Raw genomic sequence first — 25,020 nt, 5'->3', positions numbered from 1 at the left:
TTGTTTAGATCCTAATTGGAACAACTCAACTGTAAAAAGGCATTTTTAAGCAATTTGTGAAATGTGAATACAGATTGGATATTAGATAATACTAAGGAATTATTTTTAGTTATTTTTTACAATATTCTGTCTCTTCCCACTGAAGTTGTAATCTTGATAGCAGAGACCATACACAAAACAGGTATCCAGAATATGTTGGGTTTGTTTTTGTTTTGGCCGCACTGTGCAGCATGTGGGATCTCAGTTCCCTGACCAGGGAAGCGCAGGGTCTTAACCACGGGACCGTGAGGGAAGCTCCCACAATATGTTGCTGATGCTGGTGTTGAATCCTGGTATTTACAATTTAGGCAGAAGGTGAAAAAGCACTGGGAAATCATCTGTGGAACTACTGAATTTTTGAGTTGTGAATGACAAAAGGAATTATCTAGCCAAAATAAATTCATGAGGAAAAGGACACAAAACTATATCGTGGTAGAGCTGGTCTAGCACAGGCTCCTATGCCACGAGGCTCATGTTATACCTCTTTCAGTGCAGCATATAAGGAGGTTCTCACAACTTCCAAGCCCTGTACAGCTCACAACTCAACTCTTTCTCCTTCCCCCACTTGACTTTATATTCTTGCTCTTCCTCCCAACTCCATCTCCAGGCATTTTAATTTAGATTCACTTGACAAATTTCACTTTCCTTGGGTAAACTGCCAAAGGTACTGCTAACAAAGAAGAAGAATAATGAGTGGAGGAAAAAACATTTTAAAACCAAAGCAAAATTAGCAGTAACAACAACAACAGCTTCTGTTTCAAGCTTTTTCCAGATTTCTGTACCTAATTCATCCTCTTGGCTTTCATGAACACATTTTTTTCCAAGTTCTGTCAACGGATACATAGTAGCTTTCTATCAATCATACAAGTCTCGAAGAAAAAAGGGTGTTAAGCCATTGGTACATAAAGAATCAGTGCTGCTGAAATACCCTCTCCTTCCCTTCCTTTCTTCCATCCTTCATATTTTCTTTTCAAAAATCATAGCTAAGGACTTCCCTGGTGGCGCAGTGGTTAAGAATCCACCTGCCAATGCAGGGGACACAGGTTCAATCCCTGGTCCGGGAAGATCCCACATGCTGCGGAGCAACTAAGCCCATGCGCCACAACTACTGAGCCTGCGCTCTAGAGTTGACGAGCCACAGCTACTGAAGCCCATATGCCTAGAGCCCGTGCTCTGCCACGAGAAGCCACTGCAATGAGAAGCCCGCGCACCGCAACAAAGAGTAGCCCTCACTCACCGCAACTAGAGAAAGCCCATCTGCAGCAAAGAAGACCCAATGCAGTCAAAAACTAAACTAATTAATTAATTTTGAAACATCATAGCTAATATGAAGGCCAGAAATAAAAATATTATTAGTTATTATAAGTCTTTTATAACTAAATTACAATTTAAATTGCTTTTAAAATTGTACATAGGTATTACTTTTAAAAAATATTACATTTTAGAAAACTGAATTATAGCTATCCAGTACTGTCTTTACCAATATACAGAAAAATTGAGAACTCAGCCAGTATTCTTCTGGATTTGTAAGATAAGCCCAGCAACCCAAATATTAGTGGAAACAGATAGTTTAATATAGGCAATAAGGTATGTTATATCAAATACTCCAAAGAGGGATAATTATACAAGTGCAAATGGATAGATATGTGGGATTTGGGAAGTATAAACCAAGTAGAGGAATGTGTTTCTGGGACCTATTACACTGAAATAAGGGTTATCTTCTATTAAGTTCTTCCACTATGTAATATATTTATACTGCACATACATATCACTAAACCTTTTGGGGAGATATTACTGCCCATATTTTACAAAGAGTAAGAAGAAGAATTTGAACTTGAATATGAAGCTGTCCGATTCCAAGTTTACATTCTTTCCACTATAAAATAACATATATACATTCAGTTTAAAGTTAGGAGGGGAAAACTTATGCTCTTTTATTCTATCTAACAGCAGCTCACTTTTACCATGTTCCATGATCAAGGCTGACACTCTGGTATGGCATAAGGGCTGAAAGCTGTTCTGATTAGTTGGATATCTATTGTTTGATTGGTGCCTATGCCATGCTGATCATTAAATATTTTGAATATCACACCTGTCCATGACACAGAACTCTGAGTTTTCAATCAAATACTTACTCAGACACTTGAAATCATCTAAAACCACTTCGTATGACATATTCCATGCCTACAGGTATCCTGGGTCTAAGATGTAGAACCTCTTTGCAAAATTTGGCTATTCTCTCTCTAGATAAGAACATGCTGAAATTCCAAGTTTTATAGTAGAAGCTTAACACTTGCCATTTATATATACCAAAGCATGGAGCACATCTTTGAGTCAGCAGTACAAAATTACTATACTCTAGGTTTTTGCCAGTGAAAACCTTGAAACGGCATCCTGCCTTACTTGTTACAAGTCAGGCTTATAGCATTTTATATTTGGGAAATCAGTCTGACAGGATACTACTCACACCATCCTCAGTTCTTGCTATTAAATTAGATTACCAGAAAGGAATATATTTAGACATTAACTTATGCACTTAGATAGAAATGCCTAAACTGAGATTTATACACTTACATTCTTAAATTTTATCAAGATTCAATATACAGGAGGGATAAATTAGGAGTTTAGGAGTAGCATATACACACTATTATATATAAAACAGATAATCAGGGGCTTCCCTGGTGGCACAGTGGTTAAGAATCCGCCTGCCAACGCAGGGGACACGGGTTTGATCCCTGGCCCGGGAAGATCCCACATGCCACGGAGCAACTAAGCCCGTGCGCCACAACTACTGAGCCTGCGTGCTGCAACTACTGAAGCCCGCGTGCCTAGAGCCCGTGCTCCACAACAGGAGAAGCCACCGCAATAAGAAGCCCGCACACCACAACGAAGAGTAACTCCTGCTCGCCGCAACTAGAGAAACCCTGCGGGCAGTAACAAAGACCCAGTGCAGCCAAAAATCAATCAATCAATCAATCAATCAATAAAATAAAATAAAATAATCAACAAGAACATACTATATAGCACAGGGAACTCTACTCAATATTCTGTAATAACCTACATGGGAAAAGAATGGATATGTGTATTGGGTTGGCCAAAAAGTTCATTCAGTTAATGAATACATTGTTCAACAAAGTTCTTGGCGAAAATGAAAAATGCCTTTTATTTTTACTTAAAACCGAATGAACTTTTTGGCCAATCCAATATGTGCATAACTGAATCACTTTGCTGTACACCTAAAACTAACATAATATTGTAAATGAACTATACTCTAAAATAAAATTAAATAAAAATAAAAATCTTTAAAAAGAAAAAGTAAAGTACATAGGAATTTTAGAAAGATTCAATATACAAAATGACCATATTAAAAAAGGAAGCAATGGTGTAAATATTTCAAGGACAAATCTAAACGTCATCATAAAGAAGCATGATATATTTCTGAGAACTTCATACTCCAGATTTATTTATAAGTTAGTTATACCAAAATCAGTTTGCCTAACTGATATATATAAAATGTTGTACAGGCTCCCTCAACTGGTTAAGATGTAGAACTACCAAAAAACATGCTGCATCAAGTTGACTTTATCATCCTCTTCAGAAATTTCTGTAACCCCAGCTTGAGATCGAAGAACAGACATGATGTCATTAGATAATTTGTCAAAGCCATTCTGTAAACATATATTTGCTAATTCTTGCCACTTTTCTAGGGAGCAAAATGGATCATTTATCATAAGATGTTCAACTGCATCTGAGGAAATAAAAATACAGTATTATAATATAGCACTTATTTGATAATCCATACTTAGCAATTCTTCAAAAATAAAGAGATATCATTTCAACTCCATTACTATTAGACCTGATTCCTTTAAGTGTAACGTGGAGTGCCTAGTCGAGCTCATAGTAAGTACTGAAGTGTTAGTTCCTTCTCCTCCTCCTTTTTCATTAACCTTTTCATGCCTCAATTCAACTCTCCACCATTTCTCACATTACCTATTCCTTCACTCATCTCCTTCTTGGTAAGGTCAGCAGATGCTGAAGGCTGAAAGGAAGGGAGCTCAGAAAGTGAAGAATGTGGGCTCAGCCTTATTCACAGTCTATAAGGTACCACTAGGAACTATCAAACAAATTTGATGGTCAAGTTTTCATGATCCTTCAAACACTTTTATAAATGCCCTATAGTGCTAACCTAAGGGTTTAAAAAACTTTGGCAAAACCTCCATCCTATCTCTAGACAGAGACCTCTTAATGATGGGGCTGCTTTAACAAATATTTTTCTAAAGGAAATAAAAGAAGGATTTTGTTTATTAAAGAAAACTAATGATATTATTTACTTTTGAAAATCAATTATAGTGACCCTCTTTGGAACTATTTATGGAACTCGTTTATCTACTACCTGCATTACTTATAATACTTGATGAAAGAGGATCTCTATTCAGGTTATTGTAATCACTATTATTTTATTTCTACCATGATTACTATTTTTCTATCAAATAAAATATTTTAGTTGATATCTGTAGTGATAATTTCTAAATTATCTTCCCAACTATGTTTTCATATAATTTACTATTCTTTCTTTGGCCCCATATGATAATTTAAAATCAATTTGTCTGCTCAAGTTTCTATATTAAATTAGAGAAAGGAAAGAAAAAAGTGAGATCTAATTAGTTATTTCTGATCCCACTCCAGAGTGAGGTTCAGAGTAAATAATATATGTAAATAATATTTTCATATATATTTGGTTTAGGAATAAAAAACATAAAGTTTATCTAAATAACATTTTAAATATATATATATAAATTATTAAATATACACATATGTTAATATATATAAAGATTTTACAGTAGTCATAGCTATTATAATTATTATGATGTTCCCCTCAAGCTTCAGAAAGAGTCTCTCTTCATTCTAATTCTCTCAACAAATATATACTATTGCCAACAGAATATTATTAACATGGTAATCTTTACATTTATAAACACCTAAAGTTAACTTGCCAAGAATAAACTCTTAGGAAGATAGAGTTAACTCAAACATAATAATCTTGAACCTTTCCCTAAATAACCCACTACTATTTCTTTCACTACAAAATTTTACTTCACTTACCTTTCCCATCTTTATTTATTTCTTGAAGAAGCTTAATGCCAACTTTTTTCATATCTACAGAGAACAGGTGAAGTACAGCAAGACCAAAAGATAAATATGGTGGTTTCCCATTCCATTCTTTAGTGAGACACTGAATTAATTCAGTATGGGGACATAACTTTATTAGCTGCATCAGGTCATCTGAAAGCAAAAATGAAAAACTGTGTCTCAACATCCTAATATGATACATCAACTAGAAACTGGGACTAGCTAATGTCTATATTTGCCAATCAACACTTCTTTTTCCAATCCTTCCAAAGCCCTCAATGAATTCAACATTACTATCTCCAATCCAAAAAAAAAAAAAAAAAAATCATACTCAGCATCACAGAAAACAAAGGAAAACTACCTAAACATAGTACCAGGAAAAAAAATTTATCAGAGAACAGTCTTGGAAAGAAATGTGGTATAAAAAAAGGACCAGGTTGACAATCAAGAATCCTAAGTTCTAATCATAGCTCAATCAGTCACTTAATCTTTTGGACCTCAGTTTTTGCATCTTAAAGTGCTAGAATTAGTATCTCCACAATTTCTAAGCTCCCATCTAATACTATGTTATTTTTGTCTACATCTTGTTGCTCATTTGGGGGCAAACTTCTACTGGGTATATCTTTCTTGCTCTGCCTTGCACAGAAAAGGGGCTCAGCAATTTTTCCTAAAAATATCAAGTATTTAGAAACCCAAATATGAAGATTTTAAGAAGCTGTTAGCTAGTTCAAGTAGCTAGAGGTTGAGCCATATGAAGTTGCCTACACTTGACCATTTTTTACTTCAAAAAAAAAGCAATTTCATATGGTTTAATCTACTAGTTAACCATTCAGATAATCTAAAGCTACAATCATGATTTATATTCTTAAATTTATAAACTTTGTGTTAACTTACTAAATTTTTTTAAGTAAAAATATTCTTGGGCCACAACAGAGGTAATTTTCAGTATAATTTTTGAGAGCATTTCAAGAACTACGTGTAAACATACCTGCACTCTAAAAGGTAATCTAGTGTTTATTAAACACATATTTATTGTACTGTGAACTTACATATATTAAATTACTACACCTAATATTCAGTATAAGTCAGATATTATTATTCTCACATTACAAGTGAGGAAACAGGCTTAGAGAGGTTAATTTTCCCAGAATTAGACACACAGTCTAAAGAAGAACAGTTCATCTGACCCCCAAAGTCCATGACCTTCCAATCTGTGGTGCTGCTCCTCCAGAATAATAAATATGTATGTGTGTGTGCACTGTGTGTATGTATATATATACATGCATACACACACAAAGAGAGAGAGACAAGGACAGAGAAAGAGAAATGGTAAAAGATGAAGCAAGGAATAGCAGAATATAATTCTATATCAATGAAGTCAAATAATTTTTTAAAAATTTTCCCTAGAGAAGAGGTAGAAGTTTATGATTTGGGTCGTTCAATCTGGCCTCCACTAAGGTGAAGTTATTTATATAGGACAACCCTGTCTCCAACATTTCATAACTCACCCATCTCTCTCTATCTCATTCAATCAAGTATTCAAATACTCTTCTCCATTAATTGATTAACCAATATTTACTCCATTATGTACAAGATATGGTCTCTGACTAATTAGAAAGGACACAAGTTCAAATCCTATGAACCTACCCCTCTACTTACTTCAGAATGCATTTCCTTATTCCTTGGTTTGACATGTAATAATGATCATTATTTATCTTGCATGTTCTATTTTAATAAGGTTATAAGGGTCTATATATCAACCATGGCACTGTTTAACTCACAAATACCTAGATACTTAGAACAGTGGTTCTCAAAATATGGTCTAGGGTCCATAAAGTCAGAACTATTTTCATAAAAATACTAAAATTTGCCTTTTTTATTCTCCTTCTCTCACAAATATACAGTGGTGTTTTTCCAGAAGCTACATGACATATTACAATAGACTGAATATAGGATCAGATATGGGAAGCCAGCTATCTTCTGTTAAACCAGACATTACAGAGATTTACAAAAATGTAAAACAGTGTCACTCTTTTCCTTAAATTGTTTTGCTTTGGAAAAGTTACTTTTCATAAAAATATTTTACTTATGACAATACATAATTAGTTTATTGCTGTTGGTTGTTTTTGTTTTTGGCCTCGCGGCACAACTTGTGCTATCTTAGTTCCCCAAATAAGAATTATTAAACCTGCACCCTCAGCAGTGAAAGCACAGAGTCCTAACCACTGGACTACCAGGGAATTTCCTATTGTTATTTTAAATGTGAAATTTTGCCATTTGCAGCAACATGGATGGACTTGGAGGGCATTTTGCTAAGTGAAATAAGTCAGACAAAGAAAGACAAATACTGTATGATCGCACTTAATATGTGGAATCTAAAAAAAATAGATGCATCTGACTCACCTCACTCAGCTGCATCTGGGGAAGAGCCAGAGCACCAGCCTGCAGCCTGATGTGACACTGCCCTGGCTGGAGACCCTGATTATATCCTACAATAAGCTGAGAAGCCTGCCCTTGCTGGGTTGGGCACTGCCGGCACTCAACACCACGGACGTCTCCTTCAACGAGCTGGCCTCGTTGTCTCCTGACGCCCTGAATGGCCTGAGCCACCTCCAGGAGCTCTACCTGTGTGGCAACAGGCTGCAGACTCTGCCCCCCAACTCCTCTCCCACCCCCCCACCCCCCAGCTCCTGGCACCCACGCTCCAGCTGAAGAAGCTCAACCTGGCTGAAAACCAGTTGAGAATAGAATAAAACAGAAGCAGACTCACAGATATAGAGAACAAACTAGTCATTACCAGTGGGGAGAGGGAAAGGGGGAGGGACAAGTTAGGGGTAGGAGATTAAAAGGTACCAACTATTAAGTATAAAATAAGCTACAAGGATATATTGTACAATACAGGGAATATGGCCAATATTTTATAATAACTATAAATGGAGTATAACCTTTAAAAATTGTGAATCACTATATTGTACACATGTAACATATAATATTGTACATCAACTATACTCCAATAAAAATTTTTTTCTGGTTTAATTTCTTTTTTGTTAAAGTCTTTATTGAATTTGTTACAATATCGCTTCTGTTTTCTGTTTTGGTTTTTTTTTTTGGTCGCAAGGCATGTGAGACCTTAGCTCCTGGACCAGGGATTGAACCCACACCCCCTGCATTGGAAGGCAAAGTCTTAACCACTCACCACCAGGGAAGTCCCTGGTTTAATTTCTAATAGGATAAATATCAATTGATAGAACCCACATAGACAAAAACTCTTTGGGATCTTCAATGCTTTTTAAAACAATGAAGGAGACCTGAGACCAGAAGGTTTGAGAGCCCCAGATCTAGAATAACCTAGTTTCTAGATTGTTTCTAGCCTTGGAGTCTAGAATTCCATATCTAGAATATAACCAGATAGGTACATTCACTTGTTTAATGATGATGGGGAAGGTGAACAAACAAATCATTTCAGGCTTTATTCCAGAAATCATTAGGGAGGAAAAACGAAGTGTTTTTCCTTCTAAAACAGATGCTCTATGAGTCAGATTTATGCTTTTGGAACAAAAGACTTTTTTAGGACTTGACCATTTTTGTTCTGTTTCTTTGATTTGTAAATGTAAAGCTGACAGTCTAAATCTGAGAAAGACCATTTTCTTCTGAAACCAGAAAGTATTAACAAACCGAGTCTGTCCCCTGAGGCCAAGGATGATCCTTTGGAAAGCTGTGGTTGTTTGTCATTAAAAAGTAAAATAAGCAGAGTAATTTTTCAAACATTGTTTCTACCTTTTAAGCTTAATTTTCCTCAGGTTATTATCTTATGATGTTGTACTAAATAAATTCTGAGGATAAATATCAAGGTTCTAATTATATAGGAGAGTTAATATTTCTTACATTAGTACAATATACAGTTGTCCCTTGATATCCACGGGGTTTGGTTTCAGGACCCCCTGCAGATAGCAAAATCTGAGTATGCTCAAGTCTCTTATATAAAAAGTCTCATACAAAATGGCATAGTATTTTCATATAACCTACACACATCCTTCCATATACTTTAAATCATCTCTGGATTACCTAATACAATGTGAATAATATGTAAATAGTTGTAAATAAAATGCAAATGTTACGTAAATAATTGCTGGTGCACAGCAAACACAAGTTTTGCTTTTTAGAACTTTCTGGAATTTTTTTCCCCTCAAATATTTTCAATCTGAAGTTCATTGAATCCATGGATGTGGAACCCATGAATATGGAGGGCTGACTGTATAATTATTTTACAGTGTAATGCACTACTAGAGGAACAGGATAATATGATAATGAGTCAATCATATTTCTGTATACTCATGCAAGGCAAATTTTGCAAGCAAAAAAAAGAAACTTCACATTTCATTCAATAAAAATTCCAAGAGTAATTAAAATCTTTATTCCTTGACTAAAATAATTCTATGGAAAAATAATACTTTACACAGAAACTGAATCTGTATAAATTAGATAATATTAATAAAATATATAATTCATTCAACAAATATTGTGTCGTAACTACTCTGCCAGATTCTGTTCCATCGCTGTGTGTATATAGGCAAATTACTTACCTCTCTGTGCCTTAGCCTCTCTTTGGACACAGTTATCTTTCATCTATAAAATAGGGATGGGCTTCCCTGGTGGTGCAGTGGTTGAGAGTCCGCCTCCCGATGCGTGGGACACGGGTTCGTGCCCCGGTCCGGGAAGATCCCACATACCGCGGAGCGGCTGGGCCTGTGAGCCATGGCCGCTGAGCCTGCGCGTCCGGAGCCTGTGCTCCGCAACGAGAGAGGCCACAACAGTGAGAGGCCCGCGTACCGCAAAAAAAAAAAAAAAAAAGGGATAATAACAAACCCAGTTCATAGAGTTAACATAAGGATTAAGTGAGATAAGGCATGTAAAAAGCTGAACTATAGCTATTATTACACTAATAATATCGGGCATGCTGTTACATAATGAATGAAAAAAATTAATAACTCTAAAAAACAGATTCTAAGTAAAAGTCAATTTACTCTTTGAAAATGATCAGATTTGACGACCATAAAAGATTCTTTTTCCTGGAAAAATGTGACCTAAAAGTGCTATATTTTGTTCCATTGTGCAATTTCTTAGAACTGGAGTACACAGCTTGCAAAATCAGGATTGACATAGGCCTGGGATATGGGGATATGTCAGAACTGCCTGTACATTAAGGCTACTGCTGAACTAGACTATAATAAGAGATCAGATCATTCAACTAGGGTCACCCTGGGGCTTCCCTGGTGGCGCAGTGGCTGGGAGTCTGCCTGCCGATGCAGGGGACACGGGTTCGAGCCCTGATCTGGGAGGATCCCACATGCCGCGGAGCAACTGGGCCCGTGGGCCACGGCTACTGAGCCGGCGCGTCTGGAGCTTGTGCTCCACAATGAGAGAGGCCACGATAGTGAGAGGTCCGTGCACCGCGACGAAGAGTGGCCCCCACTCGCCGCAACTAGAGAAAGCCCATGCACAGAAATGAAGACCCAACACAGCCAAAAATAAATAAATAAACAAAATTAAACAAACAAACAAACAAACAAAAAAACAACTACGGTCACCCTAAGGTCCACAATTCTCTCAGATCACTGCCCAGCTGCAACCTAGGTGTTTCAAACTTTAAATCAACATTATTTCACTAATTCTTCATTTCTAATGCTTATATTATAGTTCAGAATGATATATATAAGTTCAGTTATTTTTTTAAAATCCTCTAAGTAGCATGGTCCAAATATCTGCAAGTTTACTAAATGTTTATGTACTGAAGAAATATAAAATGTATTTGAATGTCCACCATCAAAGTCAATCAGCTTCAGCTTACCTGTTTTCACTAAAAATTACAAAAGAAATCTACTTACTGGTATACACAAAACAAGCTTTATAATGTATAAGTCCAAAATATTGCCTACTATCATGGGTGATCTTACAGTTCAAGTCCAGAATTCGAATGTATACAAATAATAGGCTTTTTCACTTACCAGAAGTAAAGTCCTTGAATTGTTGTATGTATTCCATGGCCCTTTGAATTTGATTCTGTTTACACAGGCAAAGAAGAGCTTTCTTGTGCAGGCCACATTCACTATAGATAATCTGAGCTAAAGCCAGACACTTGGCCTTGTTATAAGTATCCTGCTCCCCATAATCAAAAATCACATCCCCAGCCTCCTCAGAAAATGTCAGCCTAGAGCAAGCAGATGAATAGGGCACACGTTAGTGAGCTCTTGATGAATGGATGAGAATGAAATATTTGAAAATTCAGCACAGTAGAACTGGATTTTCTATGGTCTCTAAGGATTCCAAGTTAGTAGGCAACTGATGAAATTAAACATATCCAAGACTTAACAACAAGAACAAAACCAATCAGCATGTCTTCCTTTGGGGGAAGTAATTTTGGTGAAACTGAGCTCAACTTTTAAAAAAATCTACAAACAAGGTTAAATTCTCCTGAAAAGATTGGTGGGATTTAAAATTTCAAGGTAAACAAAAATTCTCTCATAATTGAGGCTCTCAATGTTCTTAGCTGTTATGTAGATTCCAAAACCCTATAGAATGTAAGAACTTATTAAATGTTGGTTAAAGATAGTGACAAAATCTTTAGCTCAAAATTACCATCAGATCTTGCAAGCATTTGTACTAAAACAAAAACAGAAAGTGCGACAGCAGTTGTTGTTTTTTTAAATTGTTATAGATTTGAAAGAAACAACGGGGGGAATAAAGGGACTTGACTGTCTATTAGGAGACTGAAGAAACAGTTCTTTTGAGATGGCTCAAGTAAGTAGATTTCACTTTTCATCAATTTTAGTGCACCATCTTCATACACAATTGAAGGGAACCATCTGTACTACTAACTCTACCTAGAAACTATCAGCATAAGCCAAAAAACATTTGGGTATCATTAAAGATATCACTTCTAATTACTGGCTGTACTGAAACTGGGCTTTATTGTTTGGGGTTTTTTTTGGCCACGTCATGCAGCATCCAGAATCTTAGTTCCCTGACCAGGGATCGAACCCATGCTCCCTGCATTGGGAGCATGGAATCTTAACCACTGGACGGCCAGGGAAGTCCCATAATTATATTTTTAATTAATAGCTACAGCATAACAACAGTCACATAATATTAGTGTCTGTATACATGTAATAAAATGCCAATAACAATAAAATGAAATCCTGAAACTCCTACAAAATGTCTCTCTATTGAAAATTAAGTAGATAAAGCCCTCTGTGTTTGTTGGGGCAGGCAGCAGAGAGGTGGGTTTAAAATCAAAAGGCAGGGCTTCCCTGGTGGCGCAGTGGTTGAGAGTCCGCCTGCCGATGCAGGGGACACCAGTTCGTGCCCTGGTCCGGGAAGATCCCACATGCTGCAGAGCGGCTAGGCCCGTGAGCCATGGCCGCTGAGCCTGCGCGTCTGGAGCCTGTGCTCTGCAACGGGAGAGGCCACAACAGTGAGAGACCCGCGTAACGCAGAAAAAAAAAAATCAAAAGGCAGCTCCTGAGTACGAATCAATTATTTAGGAAGCAATTCCCCGACTTCCACATTTTAATACCAAAATATAAGTTTTGGTAGTTAAAGTCACAACGTTTCCTGAGACTGAACAAGTCATTATTTCAGTTGTTGTAGTGACTGCATTACTGGAGCAACATGAAAATACCAGTATCTTAGTATTTATTTCTTATTAATACCATTATTTCATTATTTTCAGTGGTCACCCTCACGATGCTGTTCCAGCTGAGAGAAGGCCAGAGTTGAGACTAAGGTTGCTCTGCCTTCGTTTGTCACTTTCCAAAAGGATGATCAGAAGCAAAGAGTATGATTAAAAAGAAAATTATCCAAAAGGAGGAGGAGGATCAAGCCCCAAAATGGAATTGGCCCCAAAAGAAAAGCAGGCAGTGGGGGGTGGGGGGTGGGGGGGGGTGGGGGGTGGGGGGGTGGGGGGTGGGGGTTTATGTGTGACGGGGGTCAGGGGGTGAGAAAAACAAGGATTCTAGCCTTGGGGTAAAAGAGGTAGCAGTCAGACACCCAAAACAAGGTTTTGCCTTGTTTTCAGTCTGTAGCACATTTTCAGTAGTAGTCATCCAATAATTTTTTTGAAAAAGGCCAGAATTTTGTTTTTATGAGTTCCTAATGGAGACCTGAAATGTATGAATAGGTATAATCCATAGTTATCCAAAGCCTTCTGATTTTAGTGCATAGTTTTACCACACAGTTCCATCAAAGCTTAAGAAAAAATAAAAATGCTACCACAAGATTCAAATCTAATATTTTAAAATTAATCACTACCAATATGGTATGGAGTAAAGTTGTAATGATTTTTATAGTGTCTAAGGTATCTAAATAGAAGAAACCCAAAACATGGAAAATCCAAACAATATTAATTAGCTCATGAATGCTCTAGAGTTGAGTGGGTTAAATAAAATTGTCCTATTTAGAATAAAGACATTTCTGCTAAATGGTATGTCCAGAAAAATACAGAAATACAAATATGAATAATTCAGGAAAAATGTAGCGGTATTTTCCCACTTTATGCACTCAGGGAAATGCATAAGAGTTTAAATTCTTACAACTAAGAGGTAGAATGGGCCAAGTATATGTAAGGAAATTAATCTTGTCTGAAGTGTCTTTGCACTAGATAACAGGTGTTAGTAATGAACATGCACTTTCTGATGCTGTCCTCATGCCTGCACCATTTCCAGGGCTCCCTGACAAGTACTTTTTGTGGAGAGTGTAGAAGTGTGACCAGGCAGAGAAAGAAAGGAGGAGGCAAAGGCTGAAAAGAGGGGTACACATATGAAGAAGTTTCCTAAAACAGGAATTACGTGAACATAATTATTATTATGTGAATAATTAATTACTGTGTGAACAGTAAGTGAAGGCATAACAAGACAGGGTGAGAGAAAGCTACTTTGCGCTGGGAAACAATAGTGAGATCAATCCAGGGCAGTTTTATGACTATCCAGAGTTGTGCAGGGAAATGATGAATTTGAAATGGGTAGCAGTAGGTAGTAGTATGCAAACTTGCCATTTTTGTTTGGGACATTTCTAAGTCATGGATTTGTTATTTAGGGAGTGCTTACATTTGTCCATCTACTCCCTTATGATACAATTCTTAAAGATGAGAAGTGTACCTAGTCTCTAATATGTATTCTATGTCCCTATGCATTTAGAGCCAAGAAAGCATAGCCCTTAGGCTGCAAAACAAGAAGGCCATGGCTACTAGAGAGAAGACAGGGAGGCCTTTCGTCACTCTGCCTTCCAACACTCACAGCCCAACTCATGCCCACATAGACCCAGGAAAAGGAGCTGTTATCTATTTCCAGACTGATCTTCATAAGCTGGTAGACACAGTTTGGTGCCTACTCAGGTCCCCTTTACTGTGCCAGTGCCCCTTCTCCAGCTGATTATTGACAGCTCATAGCTGCCCCTCCTCCAAAGAATTGCCCTCAGCTGACTGGAGCCACCTCACCTAGAAAGTTATGCCTATCTTTCAACCCCTTAGTAATCTAGAGCTGACGACTGACTAGTAAGGGATACAAAAAGCCAGTCCCATAAACAAGCGGTAACAACTTTGCGGTACGGCTTATGCTCCACAGCTCTCTCTTTATAATACTAATACTAGACTTCACCTGAGTTCACATCCTTGCTTGGCTCTTTCCCTATCCTGTCTCACTCCTTCCCTTATAAAATTTCCCAAGCAGTAAATGACATCAGCTAAATCCAGGTATCATACTCTCTTCAAGGGCATAGGGAGCCTGAGTGCCAAAAATATTCCCCTTTGCCCCATTATTTAGCAATAGTCCTGCCTTCTCATGATAAAGTCAATCAGGACTTCCAGACTCACAGAGCCTAAAGTTGCAGGCATGGGAAGCACAAACTCCCTGTGCTGATGGTTCATTCTAAGTGTCAACTTGATGTTGTTGGTCAAATATTATTTTGGGTGTGTCTGTGAGAATGTATTTGAAGAGAGTAACATTTTAACTGACAGGCTGAGCAAAGCAGATTGCTCTCCTGAATGTGGGTGGCCCTCATCCAATCGGTTAAAGGCCTGAATGGTACAAAAAGGATGACTCTTCCTCAAGAAAGAGGGAACTCCTCCTGCCTGACTACTTAGCTGGGACATCAGTCTTTCCTGCCTTTGGGTCTCAAGGCTGCCGGCTTTCGGACTGGAAGTTACAGCATTGACTCTCTTGAGTCTCTGGATTGCTGATTGCAGATCTTGGGACTTCTCAGCCTCCATAATCATATGAGCCAATTTTTCATTTATATATATTTTTTCTGTTTCTCTGGAGAATCCTGACTAACACACTCTCCAAGCAGGCTCCTGGGAGTAATAGTTGAGCAGGGCCACTCTTCATTTCCCAGACCCAAGTATTCTACCTATTGGGAATACAGCACTATATAATTATCATTGGTTTAAGGAGTACATGTCTTCCTAAAGGATGTTCCTCTGTCTTCAAAAGATGAAGTGACAAGTTGGCATCACTTGGACACCATCTGAACCTTCCATGAACCAAGTTTGGGTTTTTTTTTTCTTCTCCTGTCTGTTGGTCTTTGGTAACCCCACCCTTGCATGAGCCCACAGGTGTGAGCTGTGGAAGTAGTGTCCATCAGGCAATGGTAGTTGACATGGAGTCTGGGCCACTTATTCATGAAGCTTACTTGTCTGGGTAGTCCCAAGACAACTGAACACTGTTAGTGGGTAAATCAGTAACTATGGTTTATAAATGGGAAAAGAATTTGGGGACTTCCATGGCAGTACAGTAGTTAAGACTCTGTGCTTCCACTGCAGGGGGCACAGGTTCAATCCCTGTTCAAGGATCTAAGATCCAGCATGCCATGCAGCATGGCCAAAAAAAACAAAAAAGAATTTCGAAAAGAATAGATATGTGTGTATATGTATACCTGAATCACTTTGCTGTACACCTGAAACTAATACAACATTGTTAATCAACTATACTCCAACATAAAATCAAAATCAAGAAAAAAAGAAAAGATGGTTTGATAAAGGCATGGTAACCACAGTCATTCTACCAGACAAGCCATCAAGACCAAAACTGTAAGTAAGAAGAATCTGTAATGAGTTATAGAGAAAGATAATGAGTACTAATTAATATGTATGAATCTCAAAATAAATGGAAGTGAAAGAAGCCAGACCAAGGAGAGAAAAGAATATACAATGTGTGATTCCATATATATAAAATTCTAGAAAACGAAAATGAATCTAGAATAACATGAAGTAGATCAGTGGTTATTGAGAGGTTGTGGAATGAAGGAGGAGGCATTACAAAGGGACATAAGGAAACATTTGAGGGTCATGGATATGTTTATTATCTTGATTGTGGTGATGATTTCATGGATATATATATATATATGTCAAAACTTAAATTGTACACCTTAAATATGTGCAGTCTACTGTGTATCAATTGTGTCTTCATAATGCTGTTTTTAAAAAACTCATCAAATTGTACATTTTAAACATGTATAGGTTATTCTATGTAAATTATATCTCAATAAAGTTGTAAAAAAACCAAATTACAGCCCTAGGACCTAGCAACAAGGGCTATAGTTCCTCCCGCTAACCCTCCTCTTATAAGTTTCCCCAAGAATTGACCACAAAATCCTAGAGAAGATATGCCTGGATGGAGTGAACTTAATGTGAGAAGCATATAGATCTGTATTGTGCAAATGGTTGACTAAGGCAGATGCTGTTTTGGCGTCCTGCTCAAATCCTCCTTATTGGGCCAAAGTGCCCTTCCCCAGCTGCTCTGGGCGTTGGCTGCCAGTGGCTCACAGGTCCTTCCCTTCCATAGGGAATTGCCCTGGGCTAGTGGGAGCCACCATGCCCAGATTTACGTATTCCCATCTAGGCAGCCCACAGCCCTTGACTGACCGATGCAGAAGCAAGGAAGGCTGACCCCTTGCCTCAAGTGAGAACAGCTCTGTGATGTGTTTTATGCTTCAGAGCCAACCCGCTATAAATAAGGCCAAGGTTAGAACTTGCCTGAGGTCACGTCCTTGCTTGGCTCTTTCCCCTTCCCTGTTCTGTTTCACTCAGTCCCTTATAGGTTTTTCTTGAGAAGCCCTCCTTCTATCAACCATGTACACCCAAATTCCTGTTTCAGGCTTTGGTTCCAGGGAATCCAATCTAAGGGAACTCTGGTACAAATCTGCCAATTTGTCCCGAGACTCAACTCCAAGAAGCCACCTCCTGCCTGTCCTTGCTGGTTTGTATGTTCTTTTAAATGCTACCTTGGGTCCATGTCCCTCCTGCTTACAAGTTTTCTCCTGTGTTTATCCTTTACATGTATCCACAGCCTGCCTGAAAACAGGTTCCTGCCTTATCCCTCTGAGCAGCACGATACTGATCAATCCTTTTCTATCCTTACCTATCAACTTCTATGCACCATTAAGTGGTCATGAAACATCTTGTCAGCTGCCGTAAGTCAACTCCTGATGTGGGCTCATTGTGACTAGGCTCTATTACTCCATCCATGAATGCTTAGTAAATACTTTGTGACTGATTAGTTGCAATAGAGATTTGAAATAAATGCTCAAATAATGTACTGATAAGAAAACTATTAAAATTTGAGAACAAAAAACTTTATTAAGCAAATTTCAAAATTAAGTTAAAAGTTTAACTTTGCTTACCTTTCCTGGGTGACCCAATTGATAACTAAATCTAAACGTTTTTCAGATAATCCACATTTGATTCCTTCCAGGGTTAGTTCTGCATCAACAGGATGTTTAAAAGCATGACTTATGCTAAAGATAGCCTCAAAAAATAAGAGTAATGGGAAAGGCTTTCCTCTAGTTTTTCCAACAGCTACAAAGAGAAGAAAAGTTTTTGAGTCAAATACTTTTAAGTAATAATAGTTTGCTTTTCCTTACTTCATATTCATATTTTCATCTCATTGCATTTTCTAAAAATTTTAATCTAAAATTACATATTTATAATCTTTAAGTAATGCTTGTGGATTAAACTTTATATTTTGGATAATGACTAAATATCATATGCTATGTGAAAACCTAGGCAGAGGTTGGAGTGATGGGTCTACAAGCCAAGGAACGCCGAAGATTGCTGACAGCTATCTAGAAGCTAGGAGAGCAGCATGAAATGGGAATCTACTTCAGAGCCTCCAGAAAGAAGTTTAAAAAGCTATAAAATGGGAATTCCCTGGCAGTCCAGTGGTTAGGACTCAGTGCTTTCACTGGCATGGGCCTGGGTTCAATTCCTGGTCAGGGAACTAAGATCCTGCAAGCTGCATGGTACAGCCAAAAAAAAATTATTTTTATTTAAAATTTTTAAAAAGCTGAAAGAATATACTACCAGCAGACCTGTACTATAAGAAAGGTTAAAGGTAGTCCTTCAAGCAGAAGGAAAATGACACAAGACAGAAAAACAATCTACACAAAGAAATAAAGACCAGAAATGGTAAATGCTATGAATATAAGCATTTAGAAGTAAAGTTGATCCCTGAACAACGCAGGGGTTAGGGGCGCCGACCTCCACTCAGTCAAAAATCCATGAATACGTGTATCCACATGGATCCTCCATATCCACAGTTCCACAACCACAGATTAAACCAATGATGGGTCATTTATTACTATAACAAGTATTTATTGAAAAAAATCCACCTATAAGTGGACCTGTGCAGTTAAAATTCATGTTGTTCAAGGATCAAACTGTATACTGTTTCTAATTTTTTTTTTTTTTTTGCGGTACTCGGGCCTCTCACTGCTGTGGCCTCTCCCGTTGCGGAGCACAGGCTCTGGAAGCGCAGGCTCAGTGGCCACGGCTCATGGGCCCAGCCACTCCACGGCATGTGGGATCTTCCCGGACCGGGGCACGAACCCATGTCCCCTGCATCGGCAGGCGGACTCTCAACCACTGCACCACCAGGGAATGCGTGAAGTAGTACATAATCACCTGAGTGTAGAATGTGATAAGTTAAAGATATAACCCATAAAGCCTAAAGCAACAACCAAAATAAGACAACAAAGAGTTATAGGCTCAAAAATCAACAAAGGAGAAAAATGGAATCATAAATAAATTCAACTAATCCAAAAGAAGGTAGAAGAAGAGAAAAAAAATAACAGAGATGAGAAAAAACAGAAAACAAATAGAAGTCAACCATGTCAACAATCACATTAAATGTAAATGATCTGAACACCCCAATTAAAAGACAAATATTGTCAGACTGTATAAAAAAGCAGGATCCAAGTACATGTTGCCTAGAAGATACTGACTTTAAATACAAAGACACAAATTAAGTAGATTAAAGTAAAAGTATGGAAAAAAGATACACCATGCTAATACTAATCAAAAGAAAGATGGAATCACACTTCCAATTTCAAAACTTACTATAAAACTACAGTAATCAAGATAGTATGATTGCACAGGACGGACATCTAGAGCAACAGAATAGAATTAAGAGTCTAGAAAAAAACCTCAAACATTTATGGTTAATTGATTTCTTACAAAGGGGGGCCAAAACCGTTTAATGGGTAAAGAAAAGTCTTTTCAACAAATGGTGCTAGGAAAACTGGATATCCACATGCAAAAGAATGAATTTGGACCCCTATCTCACACCAAACAAAAAAATTAACTCATAGTAGACCACAGACCTAAATGAATAAAACTCTTAGAAGAAAACGTAGGATCTTAAGTTAGGCAAAGATTTCTTAGATACAAAACCAAAAGCACAGCCATTAAAAAAGATCAGTAAATGGGACTTCATCAAAATTAAAACCTTTTGCACCTCAAAAAACACCAAAAAGAGGGACTTCCCCGGCGGTCCAGCAGTTGGGACTTTGCCTTCCAGTGCAGGGGGGATAGGGGTTCGATCCCTGGTAAAGGAGCTAATATCCCACACACCTTGTGGCCAAAAAACCAAAACATAAAACAGAAGCAATATTGTAACAGATTCAATAAAGACTTTAAAAATGGTCCACATCAAAAAAAATTAAAAACAAACAAACAAACGAACAACAACAAAAAAAAAACCACCAACAAGAAAGCAAAAATGCAATCCACAGACTAGAAGAAAATATTTGCGTATCATCTATCTGATAAGGGATTTTTACCTGGAATTAAAAAGAGCACTTGCAACTCAATAATAAAAACACAAATAAAACAATTACCAAATGGGTAAAGAACAGACAATTCTCCAAAGAAGATAAAATGGCCAACAGGCACATGAAAAGATGCTCAACATTGTTAGTCATTCGGGATATGCAAATTAAAACCACAATGAGGAAAAAAAAAAACGAGATACCACTTCACACAGATTAGAAAGGCTTTAATCAAAATGACACACCAAAAAAAAAAAAAAAAAAAAAAAATGACAGACATTGGGCTTCCCTGGTGGCGCAGTGGTTGAGAGTCCTCCTGCCGATGCAGGGGACACAGGTTCGTGCCCCAGTCCGGGAAGATCCCACATGCCACGGAGCGGCTGGGCTCGTGAGCCATGGCTGCTGAGCCTGCACGTCCGGAGCCTGTGCTCCGCAACAGGAGAGGCCACAACAGTGAGAGGCCCGCATACCGCAAAAAAAAAAAAAAAAAAAGACAGACATTACATGTACCAAAATGTTCACTGCAGCTCTATTTACAATAGCCCAGAGATGGAAGCAACCTAAGTGTCCATAATCGGATGAATGGATAAAGAAGATGTGGCACATATATACAATGGAATATTACTCAGCCATAAAAAGAAACGAAATTGAGCTATTTGTAATGAGGTGGATAGACCTAGAGTCTGTCATACAGAGTAAAGTAAGTCAGAAAGAGAAAGACAAATACCATATGCTAACACATATATATGGAATTTAAGGAAAAAAAATGTCATGAAGTACCTAGGGGTAAGACAGGAATAAAGACACAGACCTACTGGAGAACGGACTTGAGGATATGGGGAGGGAGAAGGGTGAGCTGTGACAAAGCAAGAGAGTGGCATGGACATATATACACTACCAAACGTAAAATACATAGCTAGTGGAAAGCAGCCGCATAGCACAAGTAGATCAGCTCGGTGCTTTGTGACCACCTAGAGGGGTGGGATAGGGAGGGTGGGAGGGAGGGAGATGCAAGAGGGAAGAGATATGGGAACATATGTATATGTATAACTGATTCACTTTGTTATAAAGCAGAAACTAACACACCATTGTAAAGCAATTATACTCCAATAAAGATGTAAAAATAAAAAAAAACCAGACAGACATTACAAGTATTGGTAAGGATGTGGAGAAATGAGAACTCATACACTGGTGGTGGAAATGGAAAATAGTGCAAAGTTTAGCAGTTCCTCAAAGTATTAACACAGAGTTTCCATATAACACAGAAATTCTTATTTATTTATTTATTAGTTTGTTTGGCTGTGCCAGGTCTTAGCTGTGGCAGGCAGGACCTTTGTTGCCACACATGGGATCTTCATTGCAGCCTGTAGGACCTTTAGTTGCGGTACACAGAATCTTTAGTTGCAGCATGCAAACTCTTAGTTGCAGCATGTGGGATCTAGTTCCCTGACCAGGGTTCAAACCCAGGCCCCCTGTACTGGGAGCTCAGAGTCTTAGCCATTGGACCACCAGGGAAGTCCCTAACCCAGAAATTCTACTCCTAGGTATCTATCCAAGAAAAATAAAAACATATCCACGCAAAAACTTGTACAGAAACGCTCAGTTGCATTATTCATAATAACCAAAAAGTAGAAACAACTCAAATGACCATAAACAGATGAATGGATAAACAAAATACAGTACATCCATACAATGGAATATTATTTCACCATAAAAAGGAATGAACTACTGATACATACTATGGCATAAATGAACCTCAAAAACATTAAGCTAGGGCTTCCCTGGTGGCGCAGTCGTTGAGAGTCCGCCTGCCGATGCAGGGGACGCGGGTTCATGCCCCGGTCTGGGAAGATCCCACATGCCGCAGAGCGGCTGGGCCTGTGAGCCACGGCCACTGAGCCTGCGCGTCCGGAGCCTGTGCTCCGCAACGGGAGAGGCCACAACAGTGAGAGTGAGAGGCCCGCGTACTGCAAAAATAATAATAATAATAATTCAAACTGGATCATAGACCTAAATGTAAACCTAAAACTATAAAATCCTTAGGGAAAAAAAATAGGAGAAAAATCTGTGCAGATTAAGCACAGATTTCTTAGGTACGACACTAAAATCTCAATCCCTAAAAGAAAAAACTCATAAATTAGATTTCAACAAATTAAAGACTTCTACTCTTAGAAAGACACTGTTAAGAGAATGAAAAGACAAGCCACAAACTGGGAGAAAATATTTGCATCATATATCTGGTAAAGGATTTTTATTCATAGAATGGAACACTACTCAGCAAAAAAAAGAATAAATTATTGATAGATGCAATAACATGGATGAATTTCAAAATAATTAGGCTAAGCGCAAGAAATCAGTCAAAAAAGGATACCTACTATATGATTCTATTTATATAAAATTCTCGAAAATGCAAACTAATCTTTGGTGACTGAAAGCAGATTAGTAGTTGCCTGGGGACTTGAGGGAAGCTCTGGGAGGGAGACCAGTGGGAGGGGTGGGGAGTAGTGGGAGGGAGCGATCACTGGGGGAATGAGGGAACTTTTGGAGGATACATATGTCAAAACCTAACAAACTGTACATTTTATGTACAATTTAGTGTATGTATGTCAACTCACCACAACAAAGCTGTTTTTTAAAGGAAGTTGAGCAAATCTGACAAAATATTAACATTTAGTAAAACTTGAGAGCGAGTACATGGTTATTTATGTTTCTCACACTTTTCTGTATACTTAAAATATTTCATAATTTAATTTGGAAAACCTAATCAAACCCCTTAATGTTACAGGTAAGGAAACTGAGTAAATGGTAGATCTTGTTTCCCAGTTCAATACTCTTCCCATTCTATCAGGAAAAAAAAAGTATAATTAGCATATATATGTAAGGTTCAGAGAGAAATGCTTACCCTTAAATTTACTCACTGTTCCAATGTTTTGAAGAATTCTTCTAGGACTGTTTGCTGCAAAATAAACTGCCTTTTCATATTCTCCAAGTGAGATTAATTCATTGAACCTATAGCCAGTGCATTTCATTATATAGTAGTACACAAAAAAAGTAAAGAAAAGTGATTAGAAATGTCTAATACAGACTAAACATAGTAGCATAGTAATACAGAAAAGCACCTCTAATAAACTATAACTAGATTCATTCACTCTCTGAGATACTCTTTCACTTCCTTCCCTAATATTGTTTTTTGTAGCCTCAGAATAGGACTCACCTGCCAGGTGACGTGAACCTGATCCTGTACCTTATTCCTGTAGTGCTGAGAGCAAGCCATAGAAAGAGCAACTGAATTTATTCAGTTGAAAGAACTTCAACTGAATTTATAATGAGCTCAGATTTTTTTTCTCTCATATTATCTCTGGAAGAAAAGGGGAACCAGGGGAAAGAAGGGCAATCTGATTAAAGGCTCAGCCTAGGGGAAATATTAATTGCACACAAAGGCTGCCAAGTTGAAGATCAAGAAGTGTCCTTGGTATTCAGAAGCCTTAGTTGTTCGGCCATGAATCAGACTCCCAACTAAATGTGAGACTAATTCAAAGAAGAAAAGATAATAGTTCAGATACCTTAAGTTTCTACTCCTCTTCCTAGGGCAAAACATCTCCAACTCAGTCCTTGCAACTAAAACTATGGCGGGGGGGAATCGGGAAGATGGCGGAAGAGTACGACGCGGAGATCACCTTCCTCCCCACAGATACATCAGAAATACATCTACATGTGGAACAACTCCTACAGACCACCTACTGAATGCTGGCAAAAGACCTCAGACCTCCCAAAAGGCAAGAAACTCCCCACGTACCTGGGTAGGACAAAAGAAAAAAGAATAAACACAGACAAAAGAATAGGGACGGGACCTGCACCAGCGGAAGGGAGCTGTGAAGGAGGAAAGGTTTCCACATACTAGGAAGCCCCTTCGCGGGCGGAGACTGCGGGTGGCAGAGGGGGTAAGCTTCGGAGCGGCGGAGGAGAGCACAGCAACAGGGAGGCAGAGGGCAAAGCGGAGAGATTCCTGCACAGAGGATCGGTGCCGACCAGCACTCACCAGCTCGAGAGGCTTGTCTGCTCACCCGCTGGGGCAGACGGGGCTGGGAGCTGAGGCTCGGGCTTCGGTCAGAGCGCAGGGAGAGGACTGGCGGCGTGAACACAGCCTAAAGGGGTTAGTGCGCCACGGCTAGCCGGGAGGGAGTCCGGGAAAAAGTCTGGACCTGCTGAAAAGGCAAGAGACTTTTTCTTCCCTCTGTTTCCTGGTACGCGAGGAGAGGGGATTAAGAGCGCTGCGTAAAGGAGCTCCAGAGACAGGCGCGAGCCGGGGCTAACAGCGCGGACTCCAGAGACGGGCATGAGACGCTAAGGCTGCTGCTGCCGCCACCAAGAAGCCTGTGTGCAAGCACAGGTCACTATAGACACCCCCCTTCCGGGGAGCCTGTGCAGCCCGCCACTGCCAGGGTCCTGGGATCCAGGGACAACTTCCCCGGGAGAATGCACGGCGCGCCTCAGGCTGGTGCAACGTCAGGGTCGCCCGGCATCCGCACCCCTCCTTACCCCCGGCCTGAGTGAGCCAGAGCCCCAAAGTCAGCTGCTCCTTTAACCCCATCCTGTCTGAGCGAAGAACAGACGCCCTCAGGCAACCTACACGCAGAGGCGGGGCCAAATCCAAAGCTAGGCCTCGGGAGCTGTGCGAACAAAGAAGAGAAAGGGAAATCTCTCACAGCAGCCTCAGGAGCAGCGGATTAAATCTCCACAATCAACTTGATGTAC

The 25,020-nt window shown here is 38.8% G+C and overlaps 1 protein-coding gene across 2 annotated transcripts in view; it reads right to left on the bottom strand.

Moving 5' to 3' along the window:
- Positions 1-3,590: 3,590 nt before the first annotated feature.
- Positions 3,591-25,020, bottom strand: part of CLHC1 (clathrin heavy chain linker domain containing 1) — a 38,208-nt gene continuing 16,778 nt past the window's right edge. For both annotated transcript variants that reach the window (XM_065891370.1, XM_065891371.1), the window contains 5 exons: positions 23,168-23,274; positions 17,842-18,016; positions 11,175-11,377; positions 5,143-5,322; positions 3,591-3,787 (listed from right to left, as the gene is read on the bottom strand). In XM_065891370.1, the coding sequence (XP_065747442.1) occupies positions 3,591-3,787; positions 5,143-5,322; positions 11,175-11,377; positions 17,842-18,016; positions 23,168-23,274 (862 nt within the window). The remainder of the gene's footprint in view (positions 3,788-5,142; positions 5,323-11,174; positions 11,378-17,841; positions 18,017-23,167; positions 23,275-25,020) is intronic.

Source organism: Phocoena phocoena, chromosome 14 (assembly GCF_963924675.1).
Source record: "Phocoena phocoena chromosome 14, mPhoPho1.1, whole genome shotgun sequence".
Classification (NCBI taxonomy): Eukaryota; Metazoa; Chordata; class Mammalia; order Artiodactyla; family Phocoenidae; genus Phocoena; species Phocoena phocoena.
The sequence above is the reverse complement of the archived record's forward strand: the minus strand, read 5'-3'. Positions and strand labels throughout refer to the sequence as shown.